This window comes from Pipistrellus kuhlii, unplaced genomic scaffold (genome assembly GCF_014108245.1).
Source record: "Pipistrellus kuhlii isolate mPipKuh1 unplaced genomic scaffold, mPipKuh1.p scaffold_m20_p_25, whole genome shotgun sequence".
In the NCBI taxonomy this organism is placed as follows: Eukaryota; Metazoa; Chordata; class Mammalia; order Chiroptera; family Vespertilionidae; genus Pipistrellus; species Pipistrellus kuhlii.
Window position 1 is genome coordinate 8,666,478 of NW_023425524.1, and position 14,922 is coordinate 8,681,399.

At 71.1% G+C, this 14,922-nt stretch overlaps 1 protein-coding gene across 2 annotated transcripts in view; it reads left to right on the top strand.

Moving 5' to 3' along the window:
- Positions 1-11,365, top strand: part of KIF26B (kinesin family member 26B) — a 286,996-nt gene extending 275,631 nt beyond the window's left edge. For both annotated transcript variants that reach the window (XM_036453379.2, XM_045587135.1), the window contains 5 exons: positions 516-678; positions 1,494-4,869; positions 9,023-9,225; positions 10,103-10,253; positions 11,094-11,365. In XM_036453379.2, coding sequence (XP_036309272.1) covers positions 516-678; positions 1,494-4,869; positions 9,023-9,225; positions 10,103-10,253; positions 11,094-11,242 — 4,042 coding nt within the window. In that variant the 3' untranslated portion in view covers positions 11,243-11,365. The remainder of the gene's footprint in view (positions 1-515; positions 679-1,493; positions 4,870-9,022; positions 9,226-10,102; positions 10,254-11,093) is intronic.
- The last annotated feature ends 3,557 nt before the right edge of the window (positions 11,366-14,922 follow it).

Consider the following 14,922-nt stretch of genomic DNA (forward strand, 5'->3'; position numbering starts at 1 on the left):
AGGAACAGGAATCCCTTTACCGCACTCTGTGCGAGTGTGAGTTACCGACAACAGTGAGAAGCTGGTGTGACTCCTTGGCAGAGGGGCCTCTGCATGTTTTATAAACACCCGGATCTTCAACACACGCTCCCAGCTGGGCACTGCCTCTGTGGCAGGGTGCCCGTGGTGGGCAGGGGTGTTCCATGTGCAGGGGTGTCCCGTGAGCAGGGGGGGTGTCCCATGAGCAGAAACTACCGGGAAAGGGACGTGTGTGCGGCTAATGATGGCATCACGGGTCACAGCCGTCGTCCCCTCTGTCCCAGCCTCTGTGCAGTGCCATCTGGGCACAGACAGGGTGCCGTCACGGCCGGGCTCCGGGGCCAGGGGCGGCGCTGACATAAGCTCTGTCCTGGGTGAGAACCTTGCCCGGCTGCCGAGTGCCAGAGAGAGCCGACGGTCCGCCCGGAGAGCCCCCTGCCCGCAGCGGTGCCCGCTCAGGCCCCCGTGCCCGCTCACGCCCCCGTGCCCGCCCGCAGGGACAGCAAGCTCACCATGCTGCTGCGTGAGTCCCTGGGCAATGTCAACTGCCGCACCACCATGATCGCCCACATCTCGGCCGCCGCCGGCAGCTACGCCGAGACCCTGTCCACCGTCCAGATCGCCTCCCGCGTCCTGAGGATGAAGAAGAAGAAGACGAAGGTGGGAGCTCGCGGGGTGGGGCCAGCTCAGCGGTCTCCCCATCCCCGAGGAGGGGGGTCAGGGGGAGCGGGCTCAGTCTCCAGCTGGGACACGAGTGTCCATCACTTCCGGGCCCACAGTTGCCGGCTTTTGGGGTCGTCCGGAGTGCTGTCCCCTGTGCACGGCCACATGTGGGGACGGGAAGGGCTCACGCACAGTGGCTCCCTCCAGCCGTGGCCCCACGTAGACCAAGACCATGTCTCCTGTCCCGCCGTGGCCGGCCCCCAGGACTGCTCACCCTCGTTCGGGCGGCCCTCCCCCTGCGCGTCCAGGAGGCCCTTTCAGGCTGCTGGGCTCTGCCCGTGCGGTCAGGGGTGGCTGGCTGGTGCTCAGAGTCCGCTTCCCGCCACTGGCTCACCTGCCAGCAGAGGCCACGCTGGGCCAGCGGGGGCGAGACGACCGTGCGGGGAAGTGGCTGGTGGTGGTCGCTCCCTCCGATCTGGGCCGGCTGGCGACGTGGGCTTCCCTGTCCTTCCTGTAGCTTTTCACAAATGACAGAAAGCAAGTCCTTCCAACCTGAGTCTCGTGGGACGAGGGGCCACAGGGACCTGGGGGCCAAGTCAGGGACCCCTCGCCCGGCCGGCTGGTCGCCCCTCAGGAGTGACTCTGTCCCATGGGCCACGCAGGGGCTGCCCTGGCACCTGAGGCGCCCTGGCCTGGCACAGCCAGCAACTGCCCACGTGCAGGGCAGCCGGCCAGCAGCCCGGGAGCCTATGGCCAACCGGCCTCCCCGGGGGTCCCTGGGGCCGCCCCGCTGACCGTCCTCTCGCCCACAGTACACATCCAGCTCATCGGGGGGCGAGAGCTCCTGCGAGGAAGGCCGGATGCGCAGGCCCACACAGCTGCGGCCCTTCCAGGCCAGGGCGGCCGTGGACCCTGACTCCCCCGGCCCGCCGCTGTCCAGCGACCCCGACTACTCCTCCAGCAGCGAGCAGTCCTGCGACACCGTCATCTACATCGGGCCCAGCGGCACGGCGCTCTCCGACAAGGAGCTCACGGACAACGAGGGGCCCCCCGACTTCGTGCCCATCGTGCCGGCCCTGCAGAAGCCGCGGGGCGACGGCCGGCCCCCCGAGGCCGGGGCGGGGGCCGTGGCCGCGGCCGCCCGCAAGCCCGAGAGGGACTGCCTCAAGTGCAACACGTTCGCCGAGCTGCAGGAGCGGCTGGACTGCATCGACGGCCGCGAGGAGCCCGGCCCCTTCCCCTTCCAGGAGCTGCCCGCCCAGGGCCCCCCGCCCGGGGCCGGCCTCTGCGAGCCCGACAAGGACGACGACGCGGGGCCAGAGGGCCGGCTGGCCGACCGGGGCGGCGCTGCCGCCCCGGCCCCCGGGACGCCCGGCGGTCACTCGCCCGTGCCGGCCGCCGCCCCCGCCTCGCCCCGGAGCGTCCCCGGCGGCAGCGGCCAGCAGGGCGGCACCACCTCCCAGCTGGTGCGCAGCCCCAGCCTGCAGAGCAGCCGGGAGAGCCTGACCTCCTGCGGGTTCGCGGAGGGCAAGCCCCGGCCACTGGGCTCTCCCCGGCTGGGCGTGGCCAGCCTGTCCAAGACGGCCGAGTACCGGCCGGCCGGCTCGCCCTCGCAGCGCTGCAAAGTGCACACCCAGAAGGGCGTCCTGCCCGGCCCGGCGCCCCCGCCGGGCACGGACCCGGGCGTGGTGCCCGGGGAGGCCCCGCCGGCTGAGGGGCGCACCCCCCCGGTGGGCATGAGCCCCCGCGTCCTGAAGAAGTCGCTGTCTGCCGGGAGCCAGGGCCCCGCCCACAGCCCCTCCGAAGACAGGCGCCCGGCCGCGGCCCCCCCGGGCTCCCAGGGGGTGGTGAGCACCACCACGGTGACGGTGCAGCAGCCGCTGGAGCTGAACGGCGAGGACGAGCTGGTGTTCACGCTGGTGGAGGAGCTGACCATCAGCGGCGCCCTGGGCGGCCGCCCCGCCAGCATCATCAGCTTCAACAGCGACTGCTCGGTGCAGGCCCTGGCCTCGGGCTCGCGGCCCGTCAGCATCATCGGCAGCGTGGTCAGCGAGGACCTGGAGCGCGGCCCGGGCGCTGGCCCCGTCTCCGAGGTCAGCGTCACGCAGTTCCTGCCCCTCCCGGCGCCGCGGGGCCCGGAGGAGAAGGGCGGCCGGGAGGCGGGCAGCCGGCGGTCCTCCATCAGCTCCTGGCTGAGCGAGACCAGCGCGGGCAGCGAGGGCGAGCAGTCCTGCCACAGCTTCGTCGCGCACGCCTGCTTCGGGCACGGGGAGGCGCTGGCAGACCCGCCGGCCTCGGAGCTCCTGGGCGGCAGCGTCCAGGACACCGCCGGCTGCCGAGAGAGGCCCCGCGCGGGCCCCGATGGCGTGCTCGTCCTGCCCGAGCTGGGGGAGGACTGTCCCCCCAAAGCCGCCATCGCCGCCCCTCAAGGCTGCAAGGTGTCCGCCCTGGGCAAGGCCACGGTCACCATCTCCAACACGGCACACCTGGGTGGCGGCGGGGGGTGCGTCCCCGTGAAGACCAACATCACCGTCTACCCCTGCATCGCCCTGAGCCCCCGGCGCGGCCTGGAGCCCGAGGCGGCCGGCGCCACGGCCCCCCACGCAGCCCCGCCCCCCGAGAGCAAAGAGGCCGGCGCCAGGAAGGAGACGACCTTCACCTTCGAGGACCCGTGGCTGAGACGAGAGGAGGAGGCCAAGAAAGAGACTGCGCAGCCCGGGGAGGACGGAGTGCAGCCCGAGGCGGGCACGGGGCGGGGCCAGACCCGGCGGACGAGCCCCGGCCGCAGGCTGAGCGGCGAGGCGGCCGCCTCCCCCGGGGCGGACGGCGTCAGGAGGGTCGTGGACGGCTGTGAGACGGCCCAGCCCGGCGGTGGGCCCGCCCAGAGCCCCGTGCACGCCCCCAGCGGGAGCCTCAAGTCCAGCAGCCTGCCCAGGGCCTTCCAGAGAGGCAGCCGGCACGAGCTCGACGGGCTCTGCTACCGCTGCGCCCCCGAGACCAACGGCGTGACGCTGGGCGGCCAGGCCTCCCGGGCGGCCCTGGAGCGCAAGGCGGCGTCGCCCAAGCACGGCGTCCCGGCCCGGCCCAAGGGCACCCCGCCGCTGCCCCCCGTCCGCAGGTCCAGCCTGGACCAGAAGAACCGGGCCAGCCCCCAGCACGGCCCCTGCGGCAGCTGCACCGGCAGCCCCTCCAACCAGCCCGCGCCCTTCCCGGCCGGCTTCCCCGACGAGCTGGGTGGCCGGCTGACCGCCAGCAGCAGCAGCAGGCTCTTCAGCGCCAAGCTCGAGCAGCTGGCCAGCAGGACCGGCTCGCTGGGCCGGGCCGGCGCCAGCCACTACGAGTGCCTCTCGCTGGAGCGGGCCGAAAGCCTGGCCTCGGTGAGCGCGCGGCTGCAGGCGGGCAAGGACAGCACCACGCCCCGCGCCGGCCGGAGCCTGGGCCGTGGCAGCGGGGCCGGGGCCGCCTCGCCCGCCGGCCCCGCCGGCCCCCCGCCCGCGGCCGGCGCCTCGCCCAAGGCCGGCCAGTCCCGGATCTCGGCGGTCAGCAAGCTGCTGCTGGCCAGCCCCAAGGCGCGCGGCCTGTCCGCGCCGCCCGCCAAGACGCTCAGCTCCTCCACCAAGTCGCTGCCGCAGTCCGTGGGCCAGAGCTGCGCCGCCCCGGCCGCGGGGGGCGGGCGGCACATGTCCTGGTCCACGCAGTCGCTGAGCCGCAGCCGCGGCGCGGGGCCGGCCGCCCAGCTGCCGCTGCGGGCGGCGAACGGGCGCATCTCCGAGCTGCTCCGGGGCCAGGGCGGCGGGGGCGCGGGGCCCAGGGCGGCACCGCCCCCGCGAGGAGCCGGGCCCGAGGAGGCGCGCGCGGGGGTCCCCGGGGCCCCCGAGGACAAGCCGGCGGCCGCGCCCCCGCTGCCCTCGCCCTACAGCACGGTGACGGCCCCCCGGCGGCCCCAGCGCCGCAGCAGCGGCCACGGCAGCGACAACAGCAGCGTGCTGAGCGGCGAGCTGCCGCCCGCCATGGGCCGCACCGCCCTCTTCTACCACAGCGGCGGCAGCAGCGGCTACGAGAGCGTGCTGCGCGACAGCGAGGCCACCGGCAGCGCCTCCTCCGCCCAGGACTCCGTGAGCGAGAACAGCAGCTCCGTGGGCGGCAGGTGCCGCAGCCTCAAGACCCCAAAGAAACGCTCCAATTCAGGTAGGCGATGGGGGCGGGGACCGGATGGCAGGACACACACAGGCTTTATTGGAGGGGGGCGGGGGTACCCCTGCCGGCTGCTTCCAGAGGGAGGGACGGGAGAGAGAGCGAGGGCTGGGGGACAAGCACCTTGAAGGATAGGGGACGGGGCTCAGGGCACTCAGCACACGCTGATTGGTGATTAGGGACTAAGGAATCGAAGGCTTAGGGTAGGGGTGTCGAACTCAATCAGAGAAGGGGCCAAAATCTAAAATCCAGCCTAAATCGCTGGCCGAATGGTTTACTGAACAGTCATAAACTGTCATTGTGATGGAAAGGCAGCGGAGTGCAGTGATGACAGCGCGGTGCGGGCCACATTGCAAGGCCTGGCGGGACGGATTTGGCCCGCGGGCCTTGTGTTTGACACATGTGGCTTAGGGTATTTGGCAGGTGCTGATGGGTGGTTCAGAGCTCAGGAATGTCTGGCCGCAGGTGGGGTTTACGTCTGTCCATCAACTGGAGGAAGGGAGGATCTCTCAGTAGGCACCCGGGCCCAGTGCACGGGGGGGGGGCATAGGGGCAAAGTGGGGGCGAAGGGTTGAACCCCATGGTGCCTGCCCTGCGGGGGGTGAGGACGCCCAGGCCAGTGGCACCAATACCCAGTTTCTTGGTCCCCAAGCCTGTCCCCTACCAGTTGCACCCAGAACAGCATGGGGGGATTCACTGTGAATCAGACCTACTGCCGGGGCATGAGGCGGCCTCCAGGCTGTGACTGCCCTTGGTCAGCAGCCTGGTGCATGCCCTAAGCCTGTCTCTCCTCGGCTCCCCCACCTAGGCCCAGGCCCAGGCCCCGCAGCGGCTGCGCTCTGACCTGGTGGCTGAAGAAGCCGACCTGGGGCCGGTGGCCCCGAGGCTCTGGGGCTGGGGAGAGTCACGGTGTCATTGCGAGTGCAGTCCCGGTGGTCACATCACTGCGTGGCTCGGCCACGTGGCCACGGGCCCCGAGCGCGGTCGCGGCTCTGTGCTCTCACTGCCTCATGGAATGGCTCGAACGCTCCAATGCACGCACGGTGTTCTTCCACCGCCTTTCACTCGTTTCAGAGGCCGGCATTGGTGGTTTGGGTGGTGCGGGAGCCAGGAGGTGAGCTGTGCTGGGACCCTGTCCTCGGAGGTCCGGTGAGCCTGGGCCTAAAGGAAACAGAACCAAACGGCCAGCGAGGCGCCGGGGCCGGAGGCGGGGCAGCTGCCCGGGTCCCTCTAACCTGACGGGTGTGGCCACGGCGAGGCCTCCCTCGGCTCAGGTGGCTTCCTCTCCCTTACTCGTCGTCACTGCTTCTCTGAAGGAAGCGGCTTTGGATTCCTGCTGGCCGTGTCCGATGCTGGCATTTCTCTGAGCCATGACCCTCCTCGAAGGCGGTGCCTGGCCGGCCACCGCCTCTCGGAGCCGCTCTGGGTCTGCAGGATGTTCATGCTCGGGCGACCGAGGGAAGGGAGCTAGGACGGGGTCGCCAGCCAGTGGTCCGTGGCTGCTGTGGTCCGAGGTCTGAAAGGCTGGCGACAGGAAGGGAGCCAGAAGGCAGCGCTGGGCCGAGCTGAGCTCCGAGCTGTGCGTGGAGGAGGGGCCAGTGCCCTCTCGCGGCTCAGTGACCTCAGACGCTGGAGGGGAGTGCGGTGGGCTGGTCCTGCTGGCCGCGGCCAGAGCCGCAGGAACACGGAGCCGCGGGGACACGGAGCCACGGGGACACGGAGCCGCGGGCAGAGCCGCGGGGACACGGAGCCACGGGGACACGGAGTCCTGGGGACACAAAGCCGCGGGCAGAGCCGCGGGGACACGGAGCCCCGGGGGCACGAAGCCGCGGGGACACGGAGCCGCAGGGACATGGAGCCCCGGGGACATGGAGCCACGGGGACACGGAGCCGCGGGCAGAGCCGCGGGGACACGGAGCCACGGGGACACGGAGTCCTGGGGACACAAAGCCGCGGGCAGAGCCGCGGGGACACGGAGCCCCGGGGGCACGAAGCCGCGGGGACACGGAGCCGCGGGGACACGGAGCCGCGGGGACATGGAGCCACGGGGACACAAAGCCGCGGGCAGAGCTGCGGGGACACCGAGCCCCGGGGGCACAAAGCCGCGGGGACATGGAGCCCCGGGGACACGGAGCCCCGGGGACACGGAGCCCCGGGGACACGGAGCTGCGGGCAGAGCCGCGGGGACACGGAGCCCCGGGGGCACAAAGCCGCGGGGACACGGAGCCGCGGGCAGAGCCGCGGGGACACGGAGCCGCGGGCAGAGCCGCGGGGACACGGAGCCCCGGGGGCACAAAGCCGCGGGCAGAGCCACGGGGACACGGAGACCCGGGGACACGGAGCCGCGGGCAGAGCCGCGGGGACACAAAGCCGCGGGGACACGGAGCCGCGGGGACACGGAGCCGCGGGGACACGGAGTCCACAGCAGGAGGCTTGGGTCTTGCACGGTGTGACCTCAGGGCTCCCATGTTCTGGGTAAGGAGTAGAGCGAGGGGCACAGCACGGTCTCTGAGGCCACAGGCAGAGGGGGAGCTGCTGGTGCGTGGCTTCCTTCCCTCAGACGACCCGTCGCCCGTGAGGCTGGGCCAGCTGTGGGCGGTGACCAGGCCTCTGCCTTTTCAGAGCGTGGTGACGGGAAGTTCCAGGCATGTCTGTGTGGTCGGGGAGAGGGGGCAGCACAGGGGATGCCTCTGCAAGACGCCTGCCATCCATCTGGAGGGAAGGGACAACGTGAGCCGTGCCCTGCCCAGTCCTGGGGGGAGAGACGGTCCAGAGCCCCAGCAGAAGCTGTGGGACTGAGCGGGGCCTGAGGCTACGCAGGCAGAGCGGGAGGAGGCGGGGGGAGGCGTGAAGTTGGAGGGGGGCCCCGGAGACTGAGGCGGCGAGGGGAGCACACGGCCGGCGGCCAGAGTGTGGCCTGGGGGCCAGAGCGTGATGAGAGCAGCGGGTTCTTCGTGGGCAAAGGACGGAAATGAGACGTGAGCCCCCGTCGGGGTGGCCCTGGACAAACTGCAGCTCAGAATCACGGTCGGCACGGCCCTCAGCGACAGGACGCATCCGAGAACGCTCATCAGGGGTTCCGCCACGTGGGCATCACGGGGCACGTGCGCTGCCCAAGCCTGCGGCTCCCGGGCCAGGAGTCTGAGCCGCACGTGGAGCGGGAACACGGCTCAGCCCGCACAGGAGCCGGCGGTGCTGCCAGAGGTGTGAACACCCGCCGTGTGAGGCTGCGTGCTCCAGAGAGCGAGCGCCCACTCTACACGCCGGAGAGCACAGAGCGTGACCACGTTCGCAGGAGCCTGGCGTGTGGCGCTGTGCGTGTGCTGTGCTTTGTGGGACAGGCGGCGTGTAGGCTGTGCACACCGGGTCACCACACGCGTGAGGATGCGTTTCCAGCGCCGGCGCTGTGGTCTCCCCTTCGCCCCGAGGAGACGGTGGTCCCCATGGCCCCCCTCACCTCCTCTGGAACGCCCTCCCAGCACCCACCCAGCCTGGGGCGCCGTGGGGCTGGCTGGCAGGCAGGACACCCTCCGGCCTCTCACCTCTGACGCCTGTGGTCCTGTCCATCACTGGGCTTCATGCTTTTGATTCGTGTCTTCCTGGCCCCACGCCCAGTCGGCAGGGGCCAAGGAGGGGACTCTCGAGGCCAGGACGGACATGCATGTTCCCCGGCACCATGTTCCCGAGGCCACATGTTCTGACTCCGCGTGGCACTCCGGCCCGGACGATGATGTCCAACATGTCAGACTCCCCGGGCCCCGTGCCGCCGGGAGAGCGGCTGGGAGTGGTCAGGGCCCCTTGGGGCGTGATCCTCACCAGCAGCAGAGTGTTGTGACCAGGCGCCAGGCCTCTGACCCTAGGACGCCCCGGTGTGACCTCACTGTGGCCCGTCCCACTGGGGGCCTGGCGGGCTGTGTGAGGCCAGTGTGGGGTGTACGCAGCTCAGGGGGGACTGGAGGCAGGGCTCCCCGAGCCTGGGGAAGTGAGGCCCAGCGTTAAGGGGGTTGGTGCCGAGCGCTCGGCGAGGGCGCTGGGTGTCCCAGACTCTCCTCTGCTGCCGGCTCCGGGCACGGCCCACCGCGGGCCTCACAGAAAGCCTGTGTAAAGATGGACGTTGAGAGATGAACTCTGGGCTCGTCCCCTGCAGGTTCCCAGAGGCGGAGGCTCATCCCCGCGCTGTCCCTGGACACGCCCTCGCCCGCCAGGAAGCCGGCGCCCGGCGCGGGGCTGCGCTGGGTGGACGGGCCGCTGCGCAGCGCCCAGCGCGGCCTCGGCGAGCCCTTCGAGATCAAGGTGTACGAGATCGACGACGTGGAGCGGCTGCAGCGGCGAAGGGGGGGCGGCGGCAAGGTGGGGCTCCTCCCGCACGGGTGGGGTGCCCCCGGCAGGGATGGGCAGCGCCCCGAGGGGGCTCGGGCCCAGGGAGACGCCCTGCCCGCTTCCCGGTGGACGGGGCTCGGTCAGAACACAGGGCCCGGGGGGGTTCCACGTTTCCCGTCTAACCCTCCTCAAGGCTCCGGGCTGGGAGCCCGTGGTGCTGGGGGCCTCTCTGGCTCCGGCTCACAGTGCAGCTGCTGTAAATTGAGCAGGTGCCCGGGGTGGCCTTGCCTAGGGTGGGGTGTCTGAGCTGAGAGTGGGCTGGGGTGGCCCCGGTCCCCCCCATTTGCCGTGACCAGTCCTTTCCTCCTCCCCACTCACTTCTTCCTACCGCCCACCTCTCCCACTTCCCCTCTCACCTCCTTCCTTTCCCCCACCTCCTGTCCCTCCCCCCACCTCCCTCCTCTCCCCCCCTCCTTCCTCTCCCCCACTCCCTCTCACCTCCTGCCTCTCCCCCACCTCCTGCCCCTTCCCCCCACTTCCCTCCTCTCACCTCTCCCTCTCACCCCCTTCCTCTCCCCTCACCTCCTTCCTCCCCCACCTCTTGCCCCTCCCCCACCTCCCTCCTTTCCCCCCATCTCCCTCCTCTCTCCTCATCTCCCACCTCTTCTCTCCCCTCCCCTCCCGCCTCTCCTCCCATCTCCCTCCTCTCCCCCCACTTCTCACCTCTCCCCCTCACTTCCCGCTTCTCCCCCCACCTCCCGCCTCTCCCCCCTCACCTCCTCCCTTTCCCCCCACCTTCCTCCTCTCCCATCTCCCACCTCTCCCCCCTCCTTTCCCCCTCACCTCCCGCCTCTCCCCCACCTTCCTCCTCTCCCCCCACTCGTCACCTCTCCCCCCACCTCCCCAGGAGGGCGGGGGCTTCAACGCGAAGCTGAGGACCCTGGAGCGCCGCCAGCAGAGGATCGCCGAGGTCCGGGCCAAGTACGAGTGGCTGATGCAGGAGCTGGAGGCCACCAAGCAGCACCTGATGCTGGACCCGGACCAGTGGCTCAGCGAGTGTAAGGCCGGGGCCGCGGACGTGACCGTCACAGCAGCAGAGCTCAGCTCCTCCTGGCACCGGGCCTCGGGCCTCTGAGCCCCAGAACGAGCCTGTGTGACCTCCCTGTAGCCGGGGTGGCTGCCGTGAGCGGGGTGGCCGAATCCCAGGGCCTCGGTGCCCATCACACAGAGACGGGCACGCATAGAGGGTGGGGCGTGGGCAGCAGGAGGGCTGCGAGCATTGTTCTAGCAAGGTGACAGCTCTGGTCTCAGCCCGGAGCCCCTGCAATGAGGTTCCCCTCCTGCTCCCGGCCACGGAAACCGGCAGGGATTCCCGGGCTCCGCAGGGTAGAGCCGGTCCTGGGGAGGCTGCAGGCTGTGCAGAGGCGAGGCGAGCATGTTAGCGAGCACAGTCACACGCAGCGGTGTTTCCCCTCGGTGGGAAGCCGGGGATGGGTGGCCGCCTAGAGCAAGTCTGTCTGTGAGCGCTGGGTTCCCTGGTCCTCACCGTTCCCTTTGCCACAAACAAAGCCCAATCTGGCCCCGAAAGGCTGCACCGATTGGGGACCCGATGGGGGAAGACAGCGTGCGGGGCAAAGCGTCTGCCCTGACAGCTCCTTCCCGGGCCCCCAGCCCCGCGCCTCCCCCCGCACATGCCACCCCTCGCCCTGCCCGGAGGGGGAAGAGGGCGGCCCTGGGCTGAGGGAGGATGGGGTGGATGGAGGTGGGGGAAGCAGCGAGGGCCAGAGCCCTTCTCACTGGCTGGGGGGCAGTGGCGGGCGAGGCGGGCTCTGGGTGATGGGCAGGGCTCTGGCCAGGCCGCGGGGCCCGGTCCCACCCGCCTCCCTCTCTCCCCGCAGTCGACCTGGAGCAGGTGTGGGAGCTGGATTCCCTGGAGCACCTGGAGGCGCTGGAGTGCGTGACGGAGCGGCTGGAGAGCCGCGTCAACTTCTGCAAGGCCCACCTCATGATGATCACCTGCTTCGACATCACCTCCCGGCGCCGGTGAACCAACGCCGCCCAGCCCCGGCCCCGGCCCGCAGCCAGACCTGCAGCCAAGCCCCCGCTCCAGGCTCCCCGGACCCGCAGCCAGGCCCATGGGACCCACAGCCAGGCCCCCGGACCCACAGCCAGGCCCCCTGGGACCCACAGCCAGGCCCCGCGGACCCACAGCCAGGCCCCCCGGGACCCACAGCCAGGCCCCCCGGGACCCACAGCCAGGACCCCCGGGACCCACAGCCAGGCCCCCCCAGTACCACAGCCAGGCCCCCCAAGACCACAGCCAGGCCCCCCCAGTACCACAGCCAGGCCCCCCGGGACCACAGCCAGGCCCCCCAAGACCACAGCCAGGCCCCCGGACCCACAGCCAGGCCCCCCGGGACCCACAGCCAGGCCCCCTGGGACCCACAGCCAGGCCCCGCGGACCCACAGCCAGGCCCCCCTGAGACCACAGCCAGGCCCCGCGGACCCACAGCCAGGCCCCCCGGGACCCACAGCCAGGCCCCCTGGGACCCACAGCCAGGCCCCGCGGACCCACAGCCAGGCCCCCCGGACCCACAGCCAGGCCCCGCGGACCCACAGCCAGGCCCCCCGGGACCCACAGCCAGGCCCCCCTGGGACCACAGCCAGGCCCCCCCAGGACCACAGCCAGGCCCCCCGGGACCCGCAGCCAGGCCCCTGAGACCCACAGCCAGGCCCCCCGGGACCCGCAGCCAGGCCCCCCGGGACCCGCAGCCAGGCCCCCCTGGGACCCGCAGCCAGGCCCCCCGGGACCCGCAGCCAGGCCCCCCCGGGACCCGCAGCCAGGCCCCCCCGGGACCCGCAGCCAGGCCCCCCCGGGACCCGCAGCCAGGCCCCCCGGGACCCACAGCCAGGCCCTCGGACCCACAGCCAGGCTCCCCGAGCCTGAGCCAAAGACTCTGGACTGGGAGCCTGAGCCCCCCAGACTCACAGCCAGGCCCCCCTGGGACCCGCAGCCAGGCCCCCCCGGGACCCGCAGCCAGGCCCCCCCGGGACCCGCAGCCAGGCCCCCGGGACCCGCAGCCAGGCCCCCCGGGACCCGCAGCCAGGCCCCCCGGGACCCGCAGCCAGGCCCCCGCTCCAGGCCCGTGCAGGCGGCGCTGAGACCACGGAAGGATGAAGGTCGGAGGCAGGTCTGAGTGACGCTGAGCGGTGGGTTCCCGTAGGACAGGCGCCAACGCCGGACACGTGTGCGAGGAGAGAGCGGCGGGAGGCCAAGGGAAGCGGAAGCCCCGTAAAAGAGCACTTTGAGGAACTTTCTGGAACCTGGATCTGTGGGTCTGTCCATGAGAACCGCTGGTAAAGGAGGCCGAGGAGGGCAGGCGGGCGTGGGCCGCTGTCGGAGAGCCGAGAGGCCGCCGGACCGTTACCCAGAGGACTGACCAAGTGCCTTCAAATCTCCCGTCACCCGGACGTCCCGTCTCCCCCGTGTGCGCAGACGGTGCTGGTCGAGACGCAAACAGCGGAATGAGCGAGCCGCCCTGGACTGCCCCCGCTCGCTGCACCCGGTTCCTGGCTGTTTCTGAGTGATCGTGTGTGTAGAGCCGTTTCCTCGTCGGTGTTGCTCGCGAATAAATGTTAACCGTCTCTCACGGCTCCTGGCGGAGACCCAGGAGGTGGCCGCGGCCGGGGGCCCGGGGGCGCCTTGCTGGAGAGGAGCGAGGACTCAGTGTCTCTAAGGCCCGCGGGTCCGTGGGGGCCGGTCCGCGGCGACCCTGCACGCCCTCCCGCGCACTCAGGTTCCGTTACCGATCGCCCGGGTGGTCAGGGCCCTGCAGCACTTTGCATTTTCATCCCAAAGACTCTGGACTGGGAGCCTGAGCCAACACAGGAGCCGTCCTTCTGGGCTGGAGGATCGTGTTGTGGACTGCAGCAGGGATTCCGCCGACCTCCGAGGCCTCCGGGCGTGGACGCGCCGCTTTAGACTCATGGGGAGGGAAACGTCCGGCCCGCGGGCCATACGCCATGGGGGGTCATGGGCCTGGCCCTGCGGAGGCAGGAGGGGTGAGTGAGTTACACGTAGGACCGAGCAGAATGGGCTGAGTTTTAGGTTGATACTTGTGTGTGGCCCACAGGGGATGAGATAAACATGCAAATGGTTGGAAACAGTCCCTTCTTGCTCCCGCTTGAGAGCAAGAAGGGACTGGGGGCCGCACACACATCCTGTCCTGACTGCTGCTCAGACATAGACGGCCCCGGTCCCCCGGGGCCCACAGCCCCTCCCCGGAAGGCCGGCCTGTCCCCGCCTGGGTGCCCGAGCAGTTCCCGTCACACCTGTGAGCACAGCCCTTTGTGCGGATGGACGGACGGATGGACAGGGCTCGGCTCCGGGGATGCTGAGCTGCCTTCTCGGGTGAAGATGCTCACCCTGCCACACGCCCGAGCTCATTACTGTACCCGCTGTAGGGGAGGAAACGGAAGCCAGAGTGTGGGGGACCGTCCAGCAGGGAGCAGGGCACCCCTGCCTTCTGGACGCCTCCTCCCCTCATCCCTGCCTTCGTCCCAGGAGGTGCCCAGGGTTTGCAGAAAGGTGTGCCCTCCAGCTCAGCGTATCTAGGAGTCCCCTCTCCGCCCCGCAGCCGGGCCCCGGGAACCAGGGCCTGTGTGCTCCTCGTCCGTGTGGTTCTGGGTACAGTGCCCACAGCTCAGCCCACCTGTGTGTGGGTCACGCCGAAGCCGGTGGGTCCTCAGGCCGAGGAGCAGGGCTGGGGCCGGAGCCGGCGCTGCAGTGACCAGGGCGAGGCGGTCCCGCCCCCTCCCGGCCTCAGCGACAGAGAACCGCGAAGGCAGGGGTGTCATCGCCACGCGTGACGTGGGACCGGAGACGTGGACTTGAATGAGCGCTCAGAGGCAGAGCCTGGATTCCGTGCCTGAAGACTGCCCGGCCCCCACGGTTCAGGGTGAAGAGGAAGCAGGAGCAGCAGGACCTGCCGTGGCCCCGGAGCGGGAGCGATGCTGTTGCCGGGGACGAGGCCACCATGCGCCCCGCGATGGCGTTCGGTGCGGTGGGCGATGTCGCTCTCCCGGGAAGTCTGTCCCCGCCTGCGAGTGGGTGTCTGATCGGGGCCCTCAGTGCCCCCGGTTCCCTCGGAAGCCCCCTTTGGCCTCCTCCCTGGCTGTGGTCATCTCAGCGGCTGTTCCTGGCGCAGGGCCTGGTGTGAAGGCCGGGTCGGCCCCGTGCTGGCAGGCGGGCGGGCGGGGACCAGGCACAGCCCGGTGTGGGGCCCGGAGGCAGGAACACGTCAGCTGGAGCCGAAGGCTGTGCTCCCGGTGGGCGGCCCAGCCCCCGTGCCCACACCATGCAGGACGGCGGTTTCAGAGCGGACAGGCGGGCACCTGTGCTGGCTCCGGTCACGCTGAGCGAGGAGCGCTCCTTCGGGCTTCGGTTCCCATGCTGATCCGGCCTGGCCACCATCACCTTTCTCCGGGTTCCACGTGAGGCGGCCGTCAGCCGGGGCGGGCGGCTGTCTGTCGTGGGCCCCCCTGACCCCTTGCTTCCCAAAGACCGAGGCAGCGGATGCTCTTCAGTCCCTTGCTCAGTCCCCTGAGACGTGGCTGAGGAGCTCTCCTCCCACTGAGACCGGACGGCCCGTGGATTCGCCGGCCGCTCCTCCCGCTGGGCACCGGCCCCTCCTCGAGCACGTCCGGAGGGGGTCCTCACTGTGAAAG